This window comes from Mustelus asterias, chromosome 1 (genome assembly GCF_964213995.1).
Source record: "Mustelus asterias chromosome 1, sMusAst1.hap1.1, whole genome shotgun sequence".
NCBI classification, from domain to species: domain Eukaryota; kingdom Metazoa; phylum Chordata; class Chondrichthyes; order Carcharhiniformes; family Triakidae; genus Mustelus; species Mustelus asterias.
In genome coordinates this window covers 104,491,225-104,515,801 of record NC_135801.1, presented here as the reverse complement: position 1 = coordinate 104,515,801, position 24,577 = coordinate 104,491,225, and the positions used below count along the sequence as shown (strand labels likewise).

The 24,577-nt window shown below is 47.1% G+C and overlaps 1 protein-coding gene across 8 annotated transcripts in view; it reads right to left on the bottom strand.

The window, feature by feature from the left end:
• The window catches only part of tbc1d1 (TBC1 (tre-2/USP6, BUB2, cdc16) domain family, member 1), a 247,893-nt gene that overhangs the window by 90,902 nt on the left and 132,414 nt on the right, over positions 1-24,577 (bottom strand). For 4 of the 8 annotated variants that reach the window (XM_078215889.1, XM_078215906.1, XM_078215915.1 and 1 more), the window contains exons 9-10: positions 23,591-23,680; positions 19,690-19,952 (exon numbers count right to left, since the gene is read on the bottom strand). In XM_078215889.1, the coding sequence (XP_078072015.1) occupies positions 19,690-19,952; positions 23,591-23,680 (353 nt within the window). Of the gene's footprint in view, positions 1-13,251; positions 13,357-17,230; positions 17,390-19,689; positions 19,953-23,590; positions 23,681-24,577 lie in introns of all 8 variants that reach the window. The other 4 variants (XM_078215870.1, XM_078215879.1, XM_078215898.1 and 1 more) reach the window with 2 other exon arrangements.

Sequence of the window (24,577 nt, the reverse complement as noted above, 5' to 3'; positions counted from 1 at the left end):
CCCGGGTGAGTCCCAAGCGAACGCCATGCCACGTCCCGAAGTGGAGCGGACCACAGCTGCCGTCCCCGGAGGCCCAAAGTGCCATTTCTGTGGTCTGGACAAACACCCGCGACGCCGCTGCCCTGCGAAGGACGCTACCTGTTCTGCCTGCGGGAAGAAGGGGCATTACGCTAAGTTATGCCGGGGAAAGTCAGCCCCAAAGCCCAGCAGCGCCGCCTGCGACCCTCGGGAGTCACCCTCCCCGCCGCCATCGACCACGTGCGGATCGCGGGGGCCGCCATCTTGGGCGCCGTCGACCGCGTGCGATTCGTGGGGGCCGCCATCTTGGGCGTCATCGGCCGCGTGCGACATGCGGGGGCCGCCATTTTGGGTGCCATCAATCGACTAACGGGGGCCGCCATCTTGGATCTCGTCCACCGCATCCACGGTGCCTGTTACTCCGGACGCCTCGCCTGTTCAGACAGTGCCTTCAGTCGTGCCTTCGAGGCCGCTGGCCGGCTCTATCACTTCCTACGGGTCCCTTTCGGCGTCACTAACGGGGTCTCGGTCTTCCAGCGTGAGATGGACCGAATGGTGGACCAGAACGGGCTACGGGCTACCTTCCCATACCTGGATAACGTCACCATCTGCGGCCACGATCAGCAGGACCACGACGCTAATCTCCAAAAATTCCTCCACACGGCGGCACTTCTCAACCTGACCTACAACAAGGAGAAGTGCGTATTCAGCACACGCAGGCTCGCCATCCTTGGCTGTGTCGTGGAGAATGGGGTCATTGGCCCCGACCCTGACCGCATGTGCCCCCTTGATGCACGTCTATCGAGCACAAGACACAAGGCTTCGGTAACTGAAGGCTTTTATTGTCTAACAATGGAACTATTAGAACACAAGTACACCACTCCAGACTGAAGGGGTCCCGCCCGAGCAGAGGGTCTTATACCTGTCCCAGGAGGCGGGGCCCGACTGGGATGTGCCACAACAGCAACAACCACAGGTGTATTAATCCCACAGTGTAAACACCCTAGCCCAACAACAACATTAGAACAATCCCACAGTGTGAACACCCTAGCCCAACAACAACATTAGAACAATCCCACAGTGTGAACACCCTAGCCCAACAACAACATTAGAACAATCCCACAGTGTGAACACCCTAGCCCAACAACAACATTAGAACAATCCCACAGTGTAAACACCCTAGCCCAACAACAACATTAGAACAATCCCACAGTGTGAACACCCTAGCCCAACAACAACATTAGAACAATCCCACAGTGTGAACACCCTAGCCCAACAACAACATTAGAACAATCCCACAGTGTAAACACCCTAGCCCAACAACAACATTAGAACAATCCCACAGTGTGAACACCCTAGCCCAACAACAACATTAGAACAACCCCCACAGTGGGAACCAACGATGGTTCACCACATTCACCCCTCCTTTGAGAACAAAGGCCAGCGGGGTGCGAAAACAGACTATATAAAAAAAAGTCAACAATCTCCAAGTCCAGACGGTCTGGAGGACCGCACCGTCGTTGTGACCTCCTCAATACCGGCGGTGACACCGGAGCAGGTGCTTGCGGTGGCGTTCTCTCCAAAACAGCGTCCGGCTGTCCCCTCGAGGACTCACAGGCCGGTTGACCCTGATGAAGCGGTAGTGCAGGGGATCCCGGTACATTCTGCGATGGCGCCGATCTCCGAGTCTCAGGCAAGCTGTACAGTGGAGTATAACTGTTATGCACTGGTCCCGGTGCTGACCGCGCCACGTCCGGGGGAGAAATAGGGGATTCGTGACTGGGGGTATGGGAGCGACAGGAGTTGCTACGTCCCCTGCGGGCGCCAGGTCTCGGATCGAGACTGTGTCCTCTCGCCCGTCAGGATATGCCACATAGGCATACTGAGGGTTGGCGTGGAGGAGGTGGACCGGTTCGACCAAGGGGTCGGACTTGCGGGCCCTTACATGTCGCCGCAGAAGGACGGGTCCTGGGTACGTCAACCAGGCTGGTAAAGATATCCCCGAGGACGACTTCCGAGGGAATGAGAACATCCTCTCGTGGGGAGTAGCATTGGTTGCCGTACACAGGAGGGAGCGAATGGAGTGAAGCGCATTTGGGAGGACCTCCTGCCAATGGGAGACTGGAAGGCCTTTGGACTTCAGCGCCAATAGGACAGCCTTCCAGACTGTAGCATTCTCTCTCTCCACCTGTCCATTGCCCCTAGGGTTGTAACTCGTGGTCCTACTAGAGGCAATCCCGTATGAGAGCAGGAATTGCCTCAAGTCATTACTCATGAACGACGAGCCCCTGTCGCTATGTATGTAGCAGGGGTACCCGAACAGGGTAAAAAGATCACGGAATGCCTTGATCACCGTGGCAGTCGACGTGTCCGCACAGGGGACAACAAACGGGAACCGGGAGTACTCGTCTATGATGTTAAGAAAGTACACGTTCCGGTCTGTTGAGGGAAGGGGGCCCTTAAAATCCACACTCAGCCTCTCGAAGGGGCGAGTGGCCTTGACCAAATGTGCCCGGTCAGGTCGGTAAAAGTGCGGTTTGCATTCCGCGCAAATCCGACAGCTCCTTGTCACTGACCTGACGTCCTCCACCGAGTAGGGCAGGTTGCGGGCTTTGATGAAGTGGGAGAGCCGAGTGACCCCAGGATGGCACAGGTCATTATGGAGGGCGTTCAAGCGATCCTCCTGCGTAGTAGCGCATGTTCCGCGCGAGAGGGCATCCGAGGGCTCATTGAGTTTCCCTGGACGATACATAATATCGTAATTATAGGTGGAGAGCTCAATTCTCCACCGCAAGATCTTGTCATTCTTGATCTTGCCCCTCTGCGTGTTATTGAACATAAACGCCACGGACCTCTGGTCCGTGATCAGGGTGAACCGCTTCCCCGCCAGATAATGGCGCCAGTGTCTGACGGCCTCCACAATGGCCTGGGCCTCCTTTTCCACCGCTGAATGCCGAATTTCGGGACCTTGAAGGGTGTGGGAAAAAAACACGACGGGCCTGCCTGGTTTAGTGTGGCGGCCAGGGCGAAATCAGATGCATCACTTTCCACCTGAAAAGGGATGGATTCGTCCACCGCGTGCATCGTGGCTTTCGCAATGTCGCGTTTCAAAGCCTTGAAGGCCAATTGGGCCTCTGGCGTGAGTGGAAAAGTCGTGGACTTAATAAGCGGACGGGCTTTGTCTGCGTAGTTGGGGACCCACTGCGCATAATAGGAGAAGAAGCCGAGGCATCTCCTCAGTGCTTTTGCGCTAGCGGGCAAGGGAAGTTCAGCAAGGGGGCGCATACGGTCGGGATCAGGGCCAATGACCCCGTTTTCCACTACGTATCCCAGGATGGCTAACCGGCGCGTACGGAATACACACTTCTCCCTGTTGTAGGTCAGATTCAGGCGAGATGCAGTGCGCAAAAAGTTCTGGAGATTTGTGTCATGGTCCTGCTGATCACGGCCGCAGATGGTGACATTATCCAGGTACGGGAAGGTAGCCCGCAGCCCGTTCTGGTCCACCATTCGGTCCATAGCACGCTGGAAGACCGAGACCCCATTGGTGACACCAAATGGAACCCTAAGAAACTGATACAGACGACCATCCGCCTCAAAAGCCGTGTAATGTCGGTCCTCTGGGCGGATGGGGAGTTGGTGGTAGGCGGACTTAAGGTCTATGGTGGAGAACATACGGTACTGCGCAATCTGATTGACCATATCAGATATGCGCGGGAGAGGATACGCATCCAGCTGCGTATATCGATTAATGGTCTGACTGTAATCAATTACCATCCGGGGTTTGTTCCCGCTCTTAACCACCACGACCTGTGCTCTCCATGGACTAATGCTGGGCTGTATGATCCCTTCTTTGAGGAGCCGCTGAACCTCAGATCTGATGAAGATCCGATCTTCAGCGCTGTAACGCCTACTTTTAGTAGCGATGGGCTTGCAGCCTGGTACCAGATTCTTAAATAAAGAGGGTGTGGTGATCTTTAATGTGGAAAGATTGCATGCGGGGCGCTTTGGACAATTTGGAGGCTGCAGCTGGTCCCCTACTGTCAGCGAAGGGAGTGGCCCACCGTACTGTAGGATCACACTCTTCATGTGGACCATAAAGTTTAGTCCGAGGAGAATTGGTGCGCAAAGATGCGGCAACACAAGGAGCCTGTATCGCTCGTAAATTGTGCCCTGCACTTTCAGAGTTACCACACAACGTCCTTGGATCGGTACAGATCGGGACCATGATGCCATAGAAATTGTCTGTTTGGCAGGTAGAACCTGGAGTCCACACCTCTTTACAGTGTCAGGGTGAATAAAGCTCTCAGTGCTCCCACTGTCAAACAGACAATAAACTGTACGACCATTTACCTTAATGTTCATCATTGAACAGTCAAGCCTGTGATGCTTATCCTGGTTCAGGGTGATCGACGCCACCGGTGGCCCTTGGACGTCACTGCAGGCAGCTGAGGTCGATGCTGAGGACCCCTGCTGGTCGCTCCAGGTCGTCGTCGACCAAGATGGCCGCCCCCATGAATCGCACATGGTTGAGGGCGCCAAGTGTAGCGACTCCTGGTGGTCATCCTCCTCCGACTCCGCCGACCACAATGGCGTCGTCCTGGACTCGCACGTGGACGGACCTCGTGGGTACTTCGACGTCGATGGTGATGATCCCCGTTTTGGAGGGTCACAGGCTGCACTGCCGTTCTTGGGCTTCGATCTGCAGACTTTCGCGTAGTGCCCCTTTTTACCGCATTGATTACAGACCACCGCTTTAGCAGGACACTTTTGCCGTGGATGCTTGGCTCCTCCGCAGAAGTAGCACCGCGGGCCGCCCGGGGCTGCCGCCGTCGTCGGGTCTATATGGGAGCACGCCATAATACTGCACTTCGAGCCCGTGGGGCGAGGAGGGATTTGTGACTGCTCCTGCCACGTTGTCTCCACGTGGTCCTCCGGATACAGGACCAAGCTCTTCGAAGCCGCCTCAAGCATTTCAGCCGTCTCCATAGCTTGGGTCAGGTTGAGATTCCCCTTCTCCAACAGCTTGAGACGGATGTACGAAGACCCTACCCCTGCCACAAACGCATCTCGGGCGAGGTCGTACATGTACTGCTCAGCCGACACAGCTTTGCAGTCGCAGCCCCTGGCAAGCTGCAAGAGCTCATTGGCGTAATCCTCCATGGTTTCGCCCGACTGCCGACGTCGTGTAGCGAGGAGGTAACGAGCGTGGATCTCGTTGGGAGGTCTCGTGTAGCGCTTTTTTAAAAGCTCGAGGGCCCTCGGGTAAGTGGTGGCCGCACGGATCGCGAGGTAGACAGTGTCGCTTACCCTCGCATGGAGGACCTGGAGTCTGTCGTCATCTGTGATGACCGCTGCAGAGGCTGCCAGGTAGTCCTCGAAACACTTCAGCCAGTGGTCGAAGGTGTTAGAGGCGCCGACCGCACGTGGATCCAGCGTCAGACGCTCTGGCTTTAGCATTTGTTCCATACTCTCCTTTCTGTCGAGAGCTTAGTGTTAGACAATAAAATTGATGCACGTCAATCGAGCACAAGACACAAGGCTTCGGTAACTGAAGGCTTTTATTGTCTAACAATGGAACTATTAGAACACAAGTACACCACTCCAGACTGAAGGGGTCCCGCCCGAGCAGGGGGTCTTATACCTCTCCCAGGAGGCGGGGCCCGACTGGAATGTGCCACAACAGCAACAACCACAGGTGTATTAATCCCACAGTGTGAACACCCTAGCCCAACAACAACATTAGAATAACCCCACAGTGGTAACCAACGATGGTTCACCACACCCCTTTTAGAACTTCCCCTCCCCACCACCCTTAAAGTGCTGAGGAGATGCCTGGGCTTCTTTTCCCACTACGCCCAGTGGGTCCCTCAGTACGCGGACAAGGCCCGTCCGCTTATGAAATCAACATCCTTCCCTTTCGCGGCGGAAGCCCGACTGGCTTTTGACCGCATCAAAGCTGACATTATGAAGGCCACCATGCACGCAGTGGATGAATCCATCCCCTTCCAAGTGGAGAGCGATGCGTCTGATTTTGCCCTAGCCGCCACTCTTAATCAGGCGGGCAGACCTGTGGCCTTCTTCTCGCGTACCCTCCAGGGCCCTGAAATTCGACACTCCTCAGTCGAAAAGGAGGCGCAGGCCATTATAGAGGCCGTGCGACACTGGCACCACTATCTAGCGGGCAAACGGTTCACCCTTCTTACGGACCAACGGTCCGTTGCCTTCATGTTTAGCAATGAGGCAAGATTAAGAATGATAAGATATTGAGGTGGAGGATCGAACTCTCCACCTACAACTACGATATCTTATACCGCCCGGGGAAACTCAATGAACCCCCAGATGCTCTGTCTCGAGGGACCTGTGCCAGCGCGAACCTGGACCGGCTGCAGACGCTCCATAACGATCTCTGCCATCCCGGTGTCACTAGGTTCTTTCACTTCGTCGAGGCCCGGAATCTGCCGTTCTCCATTGACGAAGTCAGGTCCGTCACCAGGCATTGCCAGGTGTGCGCGGAGTGCAAACTGCACTTCTATCGGCCGGACAGAGCACAGCTCGTCAAAGCTACCCGCCCCTTTGAACGCCTCAGTGTCGATTTCAAGGGGCTACTTCCCTCCAACAACCGCAATATTTATTTTCTCAACATCATAGATGAGTATTCGCGGTTCCCTTTTGCTATTCCCTGCCCAGACATGACCTCCGCCACTGTCATTAGCGCCCTGCATGACCTCTTCATCTTGTTCGGGTTCCCCAGCTGTATTCATAGCGACCGGGGGTCCTCTTTCATGAGCGACGAGCTGCGGCAGTACCTACTTTCCAAGGGCATAGCCTCGAGTAGGACTACCAGCTATAACCCCAGGGGAAACGGGCAAGTGGAACGAGAGAACGCCACCGTCAGGAAGGCCATTTTGCTAGCTTTACGGTCTAAGGACCTTCCAGTCTCCCGTTGGCAAGAAGTCCTCCCCGACGCCCTGCACTCCATTCGTTCCTTGCTGTGTACTGCCACGAACGCTACCCCTCACGAACGCATGTTTGTCTTCCCCAGGAAGTCCTCCTCGGGAACCTCGCTACCGTCATGGCTGACGACCCCCGGGCCTGTCCTGCTCCGGAAGCACGTGCGGACCCATAAGGCGGATCCACTGGTCGAGCCGGTCCGTCTCCTCCACGCAAATCCCCAGTACGCCTATGTGGCGTTCCCCGATGGGCGGGAGGATACGGTTTCCATTCGGGATTTGGCCCCCGCTGGTACTGCACCCTACGGCCCCTCGCCCCTCACCCCCGATGCCCACCCTGACGCTCCTGTGCGGCACTGTGCTAGTCCAGCCCCTGTGTACGGCACGCCTGAGACCCAGGAGCACCCTCCTCGTACCCAACGACGAGAAGGAACTGCGGAGACTGCGGACGTCATCAGACCAGACTCGGGATCGTCACCCCAGCCCCCCGAAACAGCACCCCAACCCACACTACGGCGGTCGCAGCGGACTACCTGCCCACCGGACCGTCTGAACTTATGAAAGTATGAACCACTATGTACCACCTCGCCCTGACGAACTTTTTTTAAACAGGGGGTGAATGTGGTAAACCACTGTCGTGCCTTCGGCACGGTTGAGCTGTATATATTGTTGCCACGACTGTTCATATATGAGACACTCCCTGACACCTTTAATTCGGCTGCACCTTTAACTGGAGGCTCCACCCTCAGGGTATAAAGGCTGCAGCCCTCCCCCTCCGACCTTCAGTCGGGAGGTCCACATGCTCAGTATTGTTCTGTTTATTGTCTGTTCCACATCGTTCCTTTTAGCGAATAAAAGCCTTCTGTTTCTGGCAACATCAGCTTTGTCTATTTTATCAGACGCGCATCAAATACCACAACACATGACCAAGATGCAATTCCTGATGCTTCTTTACTGCTTCCAGGTATTGAAGAAAAATATTAAAGAACATTAGCAACTTCCATGGTTACCCCACTGGCAGCTGTGTGGCTGACAGGCTTTTCTACAATTGTACTTAAATGGATCCTCGTTTTTGTCTCCCGAGTTGCTTCACCTTAAATGCAGTTTTTAAGAATCGGATTCAGATTGTCTGGGCTACTTTTATCTCAATCAAATCCTCTGCCTATGAACAAATGGTGAATTCGCCTCACACAGTTCCAGGAAGCAAATGAGGAGAGTAGGAACAGACAATACTTTACTGTATATAACCATCCAGCAAAATCCATGAGAGAGAAGGGGAATACTGAACAAAATCAGTCACAAGGAAAAAGGAAATGGTGACCACAGCCATCTGCAGTATTTCTATCATTTAATGATAGATACATGTCAGATAATGGCGTCAAATAAAATTTTGGTCGCTAACAGAAAAATATTGATAGTGAAGTTATATCATGCAAAATTAGGTTGGATTTGCAATATAATCCAGCATTTTTAAGCTTGTTGTGTCGCTGAGTCCAAAGCAACCTCATTTAGTTGGGATAAGCATTGCGGGGGACTTGAATTTTTCTTTACCAATTTAACAGAACAGAAAAACGCTCAGGGTGTGGGTGTGGTTGGCTAGGCTGAAATTTAGTACCCATCACTAGTTTCCACAAGTCAGTGGCTTGCTAAGGCACTTAATTGGGCAGTTAAAGGTTAACCACTTGATACGGGGCCAAAGACTGACATGGACCAGATCAGGTCAGGACAGTAAAGGTCCAGAAGGGTATTAAGAGACTTGTTTGGTTTTTAACAACAATCTAACTGGTTCTTTGCCATTTCTTCTGACAGAAGCTATTATTATCAGATTTTTAAAAAAAACTGAATTCAGATTTGCAAGCTGCTACAATGGATCAATGGATTTGAACTCACAGTGTGTTGATGGCAGCCCAGTGGCTCACAGCGCCAGGGATCTGGGTTCAATTCTGGCCGGACTGTCAGTGTGGGATTTGCATGTTAGCCCTGTGTCTACGTGAGTTTCCTCCGGGTGCTCTGGTTTCCTCCCACAGTGCAAAGGTGTGCAGGTTAGGTGGATTGGCCATGCTAAATTGCCTCTTAGTGTCCCAAGATGTGTAGGTTAGGGGGATTAGCCATGGTAAATATTTAGAGTAACAGGGATTCGGTGCAGACTTGATGGGCCAAATGACCTCTTCTGCACTATAGGCATTCTATGATTAGTTTGATTTGTTTCTGCGTGATGTTATATTTGTCAACATCTCCCCCTATCGATTAAGACAATGGCGGCGAGATCCTGGGCCATTTTGCATATCTTGGGAGTGTCTTCTCGGCAAAGGCAATGAAATTCATCATCGTTTCCAATGTGCCAGCTCAGCTGACAGCCAATTGAGAAAGAGAGTATTGAGGACCACGATCTCAGACCTGAGACTAAGGATATGGTTTGCCAGGCAGGAATGATCCCCGTTCTCCTATATCCTTCAGAGATTTGACAATCTGCAGCATACATCTCAATGCCCTGGAGAAATACCACCAGCAGAGCCTTCACAAGATCCTCCAAATCCAGTGGCAAGATAGATGGTCCAACAGCAACATTCACGCCAAAGCCAACATGCCCAGCATTGAGATGCTAATCACTCAAAATCAACTCTGCCGGGCAGAACATGTCATTCATATCACTGACACCAGATTCCCAAGCAACTGCTCTTCTCAGAACTTGGTTGCAGGAGGAGACTCCCAGGAAGACAATGGCAACACATTAGGAATGTCCTCAGAGCCACCCCAAGGCGATCCAACATCCCGCAGGCTCACAGGAATCGCTGGCATGTAACTGATTAAATTGAGAAGTTTCTTTCAGGAAGGCACAGAACACTGAGGGAATTTGTTGGGAATATGCAGAAGCAAAAACTGGGCATCAGAGCGAGCAAACAAACCTCCCAACAACTCATTAACTTAAACCTCCAAGCATCACCTGCCCCTTCTCAAGGGCAACTCAAGATGGGCAATAAACGCTGGCCAGCCAACGACGCCCATGTCCCACGAATGAATAAAACAAAATGTGCGGCAGAGGCTACAGATTGCACATTGGAATGATCAGCCATTTCAGAGACCCTCAAACCAGAGTGGAAGCAAGTCTTCTTTAATCACAAAGAGATACTCTTCCCAGCGAACTCCTTCCCTCTTCCCCCCCATGTAATATATACACACCAGTTTTGTAATCTACTTGACTTTTGTTTAATCCACAGTCAAATACAGTTACTCTGATCTTAAGAATGTATTATTTTTCTCGTCTAACATCACTTTTTGAGGTGTTGTATTTTTCATGTGTTGAAGTTGTTGGTGAACACTTTGCTCCTCCAAACTATTTGCTTAGATTCTTCCTCGGAATTTGACTCTGCAAATTATAAACCCGCTTCCTAACTTTTGATACAACTAGATTCCAGGCCATTTAAATTATTTTGGTGCATATGACCACTTGATTAATAATATTCCACTGGCTTTAAAATTCCTGTCACTTTTGTCCAGCTCAAAATGTTCCTGTACTTTGCTCCCTAATGTCCTGACACTTTCTTTGAGTTTACGGATCAACAAACAGTTTTATCAGCTTGTCATCCTTTTTCATGTAGCTGGCTTTCTGGTTTCTGAACATTCTGCACCATTTCACAGTCTGCACCTGTCAAACGCTGCCCTTTCAGTTTCCTTTCACTGGTTTGTGCTTTTAATTTTCCTGAATTGTCTCCAAGATTTGTTTTTTGAATTTAAAGCTCACTAATGTTCTCCTGATTTTTGCTTATTCTGGATCTCCTGTTAAATCCTGGCTTGCCTTGTTAGATCCCTTCACTGGCTGTACATGGTCTCTTGCAGTTTAAATCCTCTCATTTTATTATACATTAACATTCCAGCTGCCATCCCTTTATGATGGTATGGCACGGTGGCACAGTGGTTAGTACTGCTGCCTCAGAGTGCCAGGGACCCAGGTTCGATTCCCAGTTTGAGTCACTGTCTGTGTGGAGTTTGCACGTTCTCCCCATGTCTGTGTGGGTTTCCTCTGGGTTTATTTGGTAGCAAAAGCCACACAAGCTTTCGGAGCCCCAAGCCCCTTCTTCAGGTGAGTCTCTTCTTACTGTGTTTACCCCAGTCCAACGCCGGCATCTCCATATCATTCTTCAAGACCAGCCATGGTTGCTGCCTGACGATGAAATGTTCCCTCCGGAGCCAGTTGCCACCTCCAAGCAGCGGCCAATGAAGGGCTTTGCATCAAGAGCATTTGCAGTAGTGATGCAGACTCAGTGCAGGGACAGCACTCAGAAATGATCTGGGAATCGCAGACTGGAAAATCCACCTGAGGAGTCAGTTCATTTCATCATCAACTCTCTGCTGGATCAGTTAAATCAAAATGGTTGAAGCCTATGCCCCTTGCAATGGAGGGATGAAATATGACAATTTTACCTTTCATTAGCAGGAGAGTCAGAACCAGGACACCACTTCAGATCACTGCTGTTAAACAATTCTCTCGAGGAAATTTAAACAATTTAATGTTGATCAGAGTTTGTGGAAGATACGGGGGGGCGGCCTCAACATGCCAGCAAAGCCAAGCTGGACAGAGATCAGGGCGCCACCTTAAAGGAGCGCCTCGATCAGAACATGGGCGGGGCGCTACTTAGGGCAGCACGGTAGCACAGTGGTTAGCACTGCTGCTTCACAGCTCCAGGGACCTGGGTTCGATTCCCGGCTTGGGTCACTGTCTGTGTGGAGTTTGCACATTCTCCTCGTGTCTGCGTGGGTTTCCTCCGGGTGCTCCGGTTTCCTCCCACAGTCCAAAGATGTGCAGGTTAGGTTGATTGGCCATGCTAAAATTGCCCTTAGTGTCCTGAGATGCGTAGGTTAAAGGGATTAGTGGGTAAAATATATGGGGGTAGGGCCTGGGTGGGATTGTGGTCGGTGCAGACTCGATGGGCCGAATGGCCTCTTTCTGTGCTGTAGGGTTTCTATGATTTCTATGTATAAATCTACCCCCCAACCCACTGCGGAGGTCTCACAGGCTCCCCTCCCAACATCTTTCAGAGTCAACGCTTTTCTGCCCACCCCAATCAGCCCCTTTCCCCGCCCATTGGCCCCTTCTCTCCCCTCACCCCTATCATTACCCCTTGATCATCGACCCCTTCCCTCCCTCTCCCCCTCCAATCATTGCCCTACCCCCCCTCCCCCCCAAACCATTAGCCTCCTTCCTCCCTCAAAAGTCATTGCCGGCATCACCTGCTCCTCCATCTGCTTCCAGCCACCACCACAAAGAACAAGAACAAAGAACAAAGAACAATACAGCACAGGAACAGGCCCTTCGGCCCTCCAAGCCCGCGCCGCTCCCCGGTCCAGGATTGAATCCTGAATCCAGGATCCCCGCCCAATTTTCCAGCCTATCTACATCCTAATATCCTATCCACCGAGCTGTCCCTCACAGCTACGATGCTACAAATCAATTCCCCTTCCTCCATGAGGCTTCCACTTGGGCCCACCAGTTGGCACAGGTTGGCCATGCCTCTCCCCCAGGTACTATATTTGCCTTGGTGTGTTGTAAATATTCAGTGGGGATCAATATATGGCAAGGGGGCAGGTTAATGATATTGAAATAAAGTTAAAGTTTATTTATTAGTGTCACAAGTAGGCTAACATTAACACTGCAATGAAGTTACTGTAAAAATCTCAAGTCGCCACACTCCGGCGCTTGTTCGGATAATGCACCTAATCAGCACATCTTTCAGATCGTGGGAGGAAAGCGGAGCATCCGGAGGAAACTCACGCAGACACAGGGAGAACGTGCAAACCAGACTCTGCACAGTGACCCAAGCGGGGAATCAAACCAGGATCCCTGGCACTGAGGCAACAGTGCGAACCACTGTGCCATAAAGCAGGTTCACACACGTTATGGGCAAAAATAATGGAAATAAAAATAATGGAAAGAAAAGGTTGCTATCAGTAAAAATCATTAGTCTGTTAGATTGTTGTAAAACTCCAACTGGTTCACAAGTTCCCTTTAGAGGAATCAAACCTGCTGTGAAAAACCTTTGAATTCTTAGTGACCAATCCCACATGAACTGCAATAGTTGTATAAAACTGCAGCAGTTCAACTCACCACCACTTTGTCAATGAATGCCAACCTCCCCAGCCTTGCCCAAATCCCAAGAATGAGTAATAAATTGTTAATTAGAATCTCCACAGCATAACACATTAATAGAATAAGTATAAAGTTTATTGGGTTGAAAATTACTCCAATAAAAAGTGAAGAAAGCTATCAGCACATGATTCCTACCTTTTGGTGCTATGGTTGTAAGCTACAGGAACCAGAAATTTTAGAAAGTTTGGAGTAGAGGTTGAAGCTGGAAGTCTTGCTCGCAGGCCACTAAGCTGAGAAGCACTGACAGCAGTTTTGAAAACAAAGAGGTGAACAGAAAAGTTTACTGGAGATCAGATCTTGCAGTTTACAAAATGATTCAGCATCGGAAGATTTACAGAGACACCCCTTAGCAAAATATAAGGAAAATTTATTGGCTATATAATTGAAGCTCAATGTTAGCTGGTTATCAATTTTCACTTGCTCAAAAATCCCAGAATGGAAGCAATTCTGCTCGGAAGAATTGGGTTACTGAAATTCTGTTGGTCCAAAAGCAAAAGGGAATCTCTCAGTTTTTCAGTAAAAGGCAACACCTACAGACTTCCCAGAATCCCAATGAAGTTTTCTACCCCCATAGATTTCCCATATGAAGCCAAATATCTGTCCTCACTTGGTGTCTAAATGTTGTCAATCTTTGGGCACCTGGTACTCAAGTGTATTTAGCCGTCTTCTGATACCATCTGGGAATTGTTGAACAGAAGCCAAGCATTCCTCATAAGGAGTAAATTACAAGTACTGAAAACTGTTGCACACTTGCAAGCCATCAGTCTGATTGATGTAGGAACTGGATGCCAGACAGGATCCCGGCAAACTTACTTTAAGTTATGGGGAAGGGTGGGGGAAAATGCAGATTTGAATAGGTGACCCAGAATAACATGATGGGCACAATATGCAAGGATCATGGACTATCTGGCTTGTGCTTCGTTGCCAAGCATCAGGGGGCTCCAGGATCCATGGCCAACTCATCAGATGCTATGCTATTAGGTGAGATTGTCTGGCCTCCCAGCCACGTGCTTCCCGCCAGTGGGAGGTGGCACATTATTTGCTAGCAGCGGGATTTTCTGGTCCCGCTGCGGTCAATGGGAATTCCCATTGACATCACTCCACGTCGGCGGGAAACCTGTGGGCAGGGGTGCGCTGCCAGTGAGACCAGAGAATCCCGCTGGCATGAACAGCCAGAGAATGTTTGAGCCCCTGTCCATTGTGGACTCACTGTGTTGGATGTTTTCAAGTCCTGAGTGGGGTCAGTCCAGATGCACCAACAGGTCTGCCCTGCTGGCCACAGGTGGTACAGCTGGGGTTCAATGAGGAACTGAGGCCTTGAAGCGAGTGTCATATTATAAGAAAAACTTCAAGGTTTCCCCTTTAACACTGAGTGACCCACAGTCACCCTCAACCTACTGCCAGGATGGAAAGAGGGAACCCAGTAACCTCTGGCCTACCCACTTCCCCTGGACTTTCCCATCTTATGCAAATGGAGAGTGCCCAGGCACGTTATGGCTGTGAATCACATCATTGGTGTTATCATTAAGAGTTTCCCTCCTAATCTTGTAAGCATAGGTGGGGCCGGCAGCAGAGATGTGGGTTCACCCAATGTAAGGGGGCGTTTAAGAGATCCGTAGATAGGTTCATGGACGAAAAGAAATTGGTTTAGGTTGGAGGGTCACAGTTTTTTTTTAACTGGTCGGTGCAACATCGTGGGCCGAAGGGCCTGTTCTGCGCTGTAATGTTCTATGTTCTATGTTCTATGTTCTAAGGGGGACCACCTCTACTCCCCACTCCGTGAATCTTCAGGATCCGGCTGCAAATTGAAAACCAGGTACTTTGAGCTTGAGAAATTTTTAACAGTTTTGTGACATTTCAAAAACAATTTAAACACAGGACTTAATCAAAATAACTAACACCAAGGAATTTAGAGTGTTTGTTATTTCTCAAAGCCCAGTGCAATACAAAGCTATTTATGATTTTTTTTGCAAGGGATGTCTTGAAGTACACAACAGAGTTCAAGTTCATGCAAGTAAAGATTACCAACAACCAGGAACATGCAGATAGAGAAAGACAAGAGTTTAAAAAAAAAGCACAGCACTGACTTTCCTTCACATCAGTGTCACAAATCCTGACGAGAACAAGTTGGAACAAGTCAAGAAGCTATTTGTGAGTTCTTAAATAGGTTAGAAAGTTTCCATAAACTAAACCACAAAAACTTAACTATCTGTCAAAAATGGAGAGGAGGGGAATATTTCTCCACGGAGCAAGTCGGCTGATTTTACAATCTAATTTTCCAAAATAAGCACCTAACTAATCAAGAAAAACAGGTTTTTTTTTTAATCGAGGTGGTACACAATGGTTGAGAGGTGGGAGGAATGGCCGTCAGCATCAGATATGTAAAATACTTCTATTGTTCAACATTTCAAACAACTGCACAAAGTACCAATCCTTTTTTCTGCAGATGGTCAAATAATGGTGCCCTGACAGTGTTAGTTTTACCCCCTGTTTATTTCTTGATAACTGGCAATAATATTTCATTCGATTGCTCCTGAATTACTACAGAATCCACTAGAATTGATATTTTGTAATCAGATGCCTCCTAAACCTGAAATAAACAAACATCTCTCAACTGGTTTGACACGTGAATCATGTTTTTTTCTACTAGAAACTCAGGTTATTTTAAAATGGAATCAAGTTTCATCCTTCCTGCTTCTGGGCCATTGATGATAAATAGTGGCGGACTGAAAACAAACATCTGCAAAAATCCAGGCTCTTATTATTTCAGTATGCCTGCTTTCAATGGATGGTACAAAGGGACAGTAACAGGAGGAAACAAACAGGCACGGAGTTAATCCCCACTCCGCCAAGCGTCCGGTCTCAGCATGGAGTACTGGTCAGTTGGAGTAAATACTGAATGGGGGCATCTTTTCCTATTGCGCTTTCACACAGGCAGGATCTTTTGTGCTTCAGGGAGAAGTATCACATCATAGTACCGAATATTAGCATCAAATAATCCCAGGTCAGGTACAGCCATGCTTCCTCTGCTCTGTCTTAATGACATATTCCAACCTCAGTCGAGAATGTACTGAATGACGGTGAATTTATTTATTTCCAAGATTAGCCAATCTTATAGCCTGGCTGAACTAATCATTTATATAAGTTTGTACGTTGTTGTGTCTAGTTTTCCATTCTGGCCCCCTTCTTGCTTGCTGAACCTGGAACAAAGTTGAGTGTGTGAAAATTCCTTTGAAATTGGGAAAAGGACACTTGAAGGCAACAGACAGCATTGTATCCAACCAGTCAGGCCTGGCTTCAAAACTTGAGTGCCAGAGAGGAGAGGGACAAAAAGGCCTGAGTTCACACCGGTGGGATTCTCAGCTCTTGCCAGCAGTGCACCCACTACTGTGGGTTTCCCGGCGGCAAGGGGTGGTTTCAATGGGAATTCCCATTAACAACTGCAAGGCCACAGGATCCTGCTGCCAGCAAGCGACGCATTGCCTCCTGCCGCCAAGAAAAAACGCCGAGGGGAGGACAGAGAATCTCACCCAAATTCTCTGGTTTGCGCTGGTACCTCACTAGCTGCCGACCTTTACAGGAACGTTACAGCTAAATGGCTAAAATGCACTGGTGAGAGAGAAGATACCTGGTCACCTGCCCATGTTTAGCCAGTGACTCTATGTACTAATGTGCCACTTTAACCTTTCTCACAACTGGAATCAAACAAACAGAAAAAGGTTGAGGGGGACAGATGACACTGTAGGAAAAATTAACCGAGTTACAGAGAAACTGTGTTTGCAATGATCCAGGATTACAGATGGAAGCAACATTGTGTGTGTGGTTTCGCGTTCTATGCCAATGTGATTAAAAAATAAAATATTGTGTCTTTATTCAATAATCTCACAGCCAGAATCATAAACAGGTGCCTAATGTTTACTCCATTAGTGCCCTACATGCTCAGTTCAGTCATGCCTAATACGTATGCGTCAACTAATTATTTAGCTCCTGCAGTCAGTAGGTGGCACACATCATCATGCCATGACGTGGCAAGCAGACCACACTATCACACTCTGACACAGCAGGCAAAGCATTGCTCAGTCAAGCCTCCATAACCGGAAACAAACTCTCTCACCTTTTCTTCAATATCAGCCCACCATCCCTTCCACTGGAACTAGTCTTCAAATATTTTAAAAAACTTGGAGTGGAGGTGGAAGACCGCAGATGATCTACAGACCTGTGCAACCTGGATTGCGGCGATTTGCCGTGAGTGTTACCATTTGATACATCCAGGCTGTGTGTTCAGCAAACAGAAGAGACAAAGAAGTGGCCAGAATCAGAAAATCAAACATCGCATTTTCTTCAAAATGTTTAACAAGTAGTCATGTGGGTGTTGTAGAATCTGTGAAGTTCTGGAAACGTTCTCAAAATAAGCATTCAAGTGGACAAAAGTGGTCATTAAGGAACATTCATTAACATAGTTGGCTAAGAGGCACAAGAGCTTCTTGCTGATACAATGGAGACTGGACAAATGGCCTAACCTGTAAATTTGGTTGTACTCATCCCATAAGAGGTGCAATATACCAGACTTACTGGCATTTGTTATCCTGAGCCTGCACAATTGGATTTGATGTCGGAGTCATACACTTGCCTACCAAGATTCTATCTTCTCTAAGACTCCCTATTGCCATATGGGAGGCCCAAGACCTGCTGCAGTTTGAGAATGGGAAGGAGGAAACAAGATAAATAAAAAGAACTGACGTGGCTTTGAAAAGATTAATTATGGTAAAACTGGAACTGGCCCACAAAAATAACTAGTGGAGCTTTTACATTTTACTTTTATCCTTTCACAGCCAGCTGTTCTCCAGCTGCAAATCCTCTCACCTCAGTCATCAGAAGAAAGGAGAGCCCTGGCTATAAGATTTACCGCAAACTACAAGATTTATCTACAGACCTTCACAGGGAGAGGTTTCCTCCCCCTCCCCTAAAACAGACTTCCTTCATCTTTGCTTAACATCTAATGGGGCAAATATCTGACATTGTTCTGAAACTCAGTGTTCTACTAACTGACCCACGGTTTATCTCACAGCTAGATTTTTATCTGGATCATGCAGAGCATTTCATTAGAAATTCACTTTTCATATCACTGTTCAATATTTCAAACTCTAATTGCAGCCAGTCCCATCTAGAAACTGTGTAATGACCTCCCTCCCACCATATTAAATACAGTTAACTGCAGTGAATCCTAATTTTATTCCAATTCAACTGTATATTAACATCCCTGATCCATCAATATGCATTTATATGCTGACATTAACACACAAGACTTCCCAAGACATACAATGCTTTAATGTAAAGAGTAATGGATTGCGAGCCAAGGGGAAGGTTTAAGAGAGATGTTGGAAACCTTGGAAAAGGATTGTTCTGAAACAAGAGAAAAGTAGAGAGGTGGCGGGAGTTTGGGGAGGGAATATCAAAAGACAAGGGTCTAGGTTTCTCAAACCTCGGCAACTAATGATGGGATGGAGGGATTCACGGGACATGGGAATAGGGAGTCAGTGAAGGTTTGAGGATGAAAGTAAAGAATGATTGGGCCGGTGTGCAGGACAGGTTCCGGGATAAGTGCATTTTGGAAAGTTGGAGGATAGGAGACATGGATGAGGAAGAGCAGCAAAGGAGGCATTGTAATTATCCAGTCTGATTTTGGCAAAAACATTAGGGTTTCAGCACCAGTGAGGTTAAGGTGGGGGCAAAAGTGAGCAATGTTGCAGAGGCAGAGATTAGTCATCTTGGTGCTGGAGAGGATACAGAGCTCGGTTCATGATCAAGCATGATATCAAAGTTGTGGAAATCTTGTTGAAGTTGAACGCGAGGCATTGAAATCACCGTCAGCAAGTCGGCTAAGAGTGAAAGTGTGGTCTTGTTTTATGTTCAGCTGAAGGAAGGTTGAACTCATGCAAATACTTGTCAAAGAAAGGTCGTGATGAACAGGAAGGATCGGCCAATACTGTCAATGTCACATAGCACATCATTCATGGGTTGATTTAGTTATTCCTAATGCCATTAGCAGAAAGCCCTTAACAAAAAAAAAGCCTCCGTGGTTGGGAACAAAATGTCCAAACCTCAGAATTTGGGAACAGAATCACATCACTATCTAGACTGTTTATTCCTATGAGTGCTGATGCCTTACATCACTCCAGTTTTAATTAATCCAAGTTTGTTTCGGCATAAAGGGATACAACAATCTTGCCTGCATGTCTTTCCAAAAGCACTTCAGCATTGGAGATGGTTCCACAGAAGAACAGGAACCGGACAGCTCATTCTGTCCATCAACACTGAAGGTTCAAAATGGAGCCCAGGAATCTTGCAGTGGAAACAGATATTGAATACTTTGAGAAGATTTCAAGATTGTGTTTGGTCAGTTTTACTGTATTGCTAGCTTGATGCATCATTGAGTATATTCTTTACAAAGTAATGGGTAACTTAAGGAACACAACAGTAATAACTCTGTTAGAAATTGTCTCTTTCATAAAATAGATCATAAATGAAAAGATTAAAATTTGGATGTTGTCTGCAAAATATACCAAATCTTACTTTTGTTTGTGTGGTGTGTCTGTGCTCACTGAGTGATACCTCATCAGTTTTGGCTTGGGGAAGGATGGGGTCTCGTCCAGCGTCTGCTGTGGCTGTTCACCACTGGAAGGCATGTAACTGAAGGTATTGGCCCGTCGTCTGAATACTGGTTCAGGTGATTCTATGCTGTTCTCTAGATCTTGCGACAAATCTCCTGTAGAACCATGAGACTTCACAGGACCAATAGAAGGTGCCTGGTCATCACTTTCATCCAAACATGCATTCTGTGTGGACATAAGAGTAATTCATTTCAATTAATAAAAGATCATCATCCAGCAACCTCTTCTTTGGACGCTTATCTTGTGTTTAAATAAGAAGTGTTTCACCATTTTTCTTTGCAAGTGATTTTCATTACTTTTTCTTTTAATTCTCCTTAGTCCCTACCCCCTGACCTACACATCCATCTGTAGCTGGGAGAGCACTTGCCCGGGGTACTGTGCACTCCACAACCATCACTCCTCATGTGTTACTGGAGAGGAGTTGGGGGCAAGTTAAAACACCAAATTCAAACAGGGGAATGAATGCCTGTTGTCCCCATCAATGCTGACAAAACTGTCTCATCAGAGATTATATATTACAAAACCACAAAAGCTATTCTCTGAAAGTATAATAACAGGGAAATACAACTCATTTTTCACTATCAGGTATCTTGGCTGCCTGTTGAACTGGAACAAGCTGAGTAATGTCAGACGAGGCTGAAAAACGTTGCTGTTGGATTACACACCATTTTGTGGCTCAAAAAGAACCGGTAGAATCCTCCCAAATCAGGCAAACCAAAGATAAAAACTCACTCAGGCCTTCAGCCTTAACATTTTGGATAAAGCACTGATCAAAATCAGAACATTTTAGGATCCAACTCAAACATATTGGTTTGATAGTTGTGCTGGACCGTCCTGTGCCTTTACTTCATCACCTCAAATAAACCACCACCAACCACTGTGATAGACTTACCTAACCAGCATGACACATGTTTAAACTACTACCTCCTGACAACTCGTGATTTAGAGGACATGATTTTAATGCTGTTCAGTGGTTTTTCCACAGTTCCAAGTGGACATCTATATCACAATATATATTACATTTATGCATGCAATCCTCATTTGGACATCATCACCGCAGATGCAAAGTCACTCATGCAGTTGCACGCTTCTACCATCAGGTGGAGCATCTTAAGCTCCAGGCCTTCGTCCCACCAGCAGCAATATTTAAGCTCCCTCACTGCCAACGTGCCAAACTCTTTCGCCTGGATGATGACAGCTTTGGAAAAAACTTTGCACCGGTTCCTCCTTTCACTTTTCTTAGTCCCTTTGCCCTCTGTAGGCATTTTTTTTGTAAGAGACTTATTGTACACCATTTCTTTTCACATCTGTATACCTCTCCCACCTGATACAACTGCATTAGCTTCAGACGCTGTAGATCTCTATGCCAATACCCAAGCATCGATGCATTGAGGAAAAGCCATTTTGTCATAACTTTCCAAGGGCAGTGTGCCAAAGGATCAGTACTACGAGAATTTCACCATTATACTTAATCAAGACCTAAATGCCATCTCACAGTGACTGTCGCTATTAAAAAGAGATCTTCTGCAACATTTACAATTTAGAAGACTATAAGTAACACAAGCTCACAAGAGAGATCAGAGCGTGGTTAACATGATCAAAGCAGATGCCCATTTTGCTTCAAACTGGTCAATTTCTAGTATGAAATTTTAGATAAATCACTACATTGTGAATTTAAAACTGAATTGTTCACCTTCTGAATAGAATCAATATCATTGCAAGTGGAACAGTTTGAGATAAAGTTGGGTTTTGGGGTAGATGCCTTTCAGCTAGGTACACTAATAAGTTAACCTCCAATTTTCTTCTGGTTTTTATAATGCTGACACACATGAACCTGTAACATCATTTGATGCTAAATTGTTTGAAATATACATTAGCACCAAAAGCCATCAACTCACCAGAATGTCTAATATTGTGAACTTAAAATATATGAAATCAACCTGAATGATAAAACTGATTAAAACAACTTCCATTTTTGTATGGCCCTTGACACTTAACAGGAGTATTATTGAACAGAATTTGACAACAGGCCACATAAGGAGATACTAGTTCAGATGACCAAAATCTTGGCCCAATAGGTAGATTTTAAGGAACTTAAAAGGAGAAAAAAAAAGCTAGAGGCATGGAGAGTTTTAAAGGAGGTGATTCCAGGGCCTTGGCAGCTGAAGGCACAGCTGCCAATGGTGAACGTGATGTGGGAGATGCTGGCGTTTGACTGGGGTAGACACAGTAAGAAGTCTCACAACACCAGGTTAAAGTCCAACACCTGATAAAGGAGCAGTGCTCCGAAAGCTCGTGATTCCAAATAAACCTGTTGGACTTCAACCTGTTGTTGTGAGACTTCTTACTGTGCGAATGGTGAAGTGATCAAAATTGGGGATGCACAAGAGGCAGGAATTGGACTGCAGAAATCTTGGTGGATTTTTGCAGCAGAGGGGTTTATCAAAGTAGGGAAGTTGTGGAGGAATTGGAAAACTTTATAATTGAGGTGCTACTTAACCAGGAACTAACAGTGAACACAAAGATGATGGGCAAAGAGGACAAAGTGTAAGTTTAGGATGCTGGCACCAGTTTAGGATGGGTTCAGGTTTAAGAAGGGTGGAGAATGGGAGGCTGGCTGAGAGAGCACTGTAATAATTGGGTTCCATGGTAACAAAGGCATGCTTGAGGGTTTCAGCAGTAGAAGACCCATAGCAGGGCTTTAAGAGATGGATGAATGATGTTACAGAGATGGAAGAAACTGGCTCATTTCAGGGTAAGATTGGATGGCAGATTTACGAGATCAGGGTCAACCTCAGACAGTGACCAGGCACAAGGGCACAGTCAATGGCGAGTTAGTGGAGCTTGTGGCTGGGGCCAAAAAATATTATGCCAGTCTTCCCTTTATTTAGTTGGAGGAGATTTCTGTTCATTCAGTACTGGATTTTGGATAAGTAGTCTGATAAATCAGAGGGAAGTGAATAAGGACAAGGGGGGATAGCTTACCATTGTCACAGTTGTATAGGATGTCATTGTTTGACTTTTTTTAGAGAAGGACTGTTTCACTTCTGTGGTTGGAGTGAAAGCCTGATTGAAAAATTCTGAATAGAGTCGCACGAAAGAAGAGCATGAAGGCAACAGCACATTCAGGGACAAGGGAAAGACAGGGGAGTTTGGAGATGGGGCGACAGTTTGCAAGGACAGAGGGGTCTAAGGGGGCTTTACAATGGAGGGCTGATGACAGTAGATTTGGAGAGGTTAGGGTTAGAGAGGAAACTGTTAACAATATCAGGCAACATGGAGGATAGGAAGGAGATATGGGAATAAGGTCAACAGACCATTAATAATTAATTCCTAATGTGTATGACAGGATTAGGTTGAAATGAAATGTTACAAACTTCTTGGAATTATAAAAAGGATTGCTGGCATTTCCAGCTTCCCTGTTTGAAACATTTGTTTCCACATGATAGCCATTTCGAAACAAGGTTTCCCAGAAAAAAAAATCATTCAAATAGTTGTAGTGCTCACCCCACCCCCTACCCACCACCGCCCCCTCCCCCCAACCCCATGCCATTACTTTTACTGCAGTAACTGTTCTGCATGATTATTATAGATCAGCCAATATTGATATCAAATTATCTTAATTTGGGGCTCTGTTATAAATTTTAATTAAAGCCCCAGCAACATGGCGTGTGGGATCCTGGGAAATTACTGCATAAATTGTGTTCCATCTTCCATGACATTTTGCAATGATGGAGAATACACCATTAAGTAAACCAAATACCCAAACTCATGCAGCGTAGTTTTATGGGCAGATAACTCACCTTGGATAGGTCAGAACTTGATAGACTCAAAGTTGTTTTTTCTGACACTGTACTTTCAGCGCTTGCTTGACTTTTGAGCCTAGACCCTCCCTGCAAGAGAAAACCACAAAGTAATTTCAACAGAAATTCTAGTTTTCAAAGAAATATAGGTGTAAATCTGCCTCAGGTTAATTAGAGCTTCATAAAAATCTGTAATTTTTTTGATTTGTTTTATTATTGCCCCATGTATTGGTATACAGTGAAAAGTATTGTCTCTTGCATGCTATACAGACAAAGCATACCATTCATAGAGAAGGAAAGGAGAAAGTGCAGAATATAGTGTTAGTCATAGCTAAGGTGTTGAGAAAGATCAACTTAATGCGAGGTAGGTCCATTCAATAGTCTGATGGTGGCAGGGAAGAAGCTGCTCGAGTCGGTTGGTACGTAACCTCAGACTTTTGTATCTTTTTCCCGATGGAAGAAGGTGGAAGAGAGTATGGGGTCCTTGATTATGCTGGCTGCATCAATGGATGGGCGGTTAGTTTGCAAGATGGATTGGGCTACATTCACGATATTTTGTAGTTTCTTGCGAACAACGCTCTGTATTCTGTACAATGCTCTAAATAACAAGTGGGATATTATGTAGAGGTTACTGATGAGCCATTTTGTCATGGAAAGAGCACATCAGGGTCAATACTCCTGCAGTAAGATGCTTGATTCTGGTCATCCATCAGAGGACAGCATCAAACTATGGCCACAATCTCCTCCACCCTTATAGGAAATGGAAAAGGCCCTCTCAAACACCTTTGCCTGGGTTACTGAAGAGAGGTAATGGAAGAGGCTTTCAAGCTGGATCTAGGAAAAGAAGCATCATTATTGCCACTTGCCTTCCAGGAAAAGATGGCAGCATTAAGTAACGACTTTAACCATCCTTGGAAGCCGAGCTCAATTACCTGTGCGATGCAGTGTCTACCATTGTTGAGCCAGAGTGCTAAACAGGAACTACTA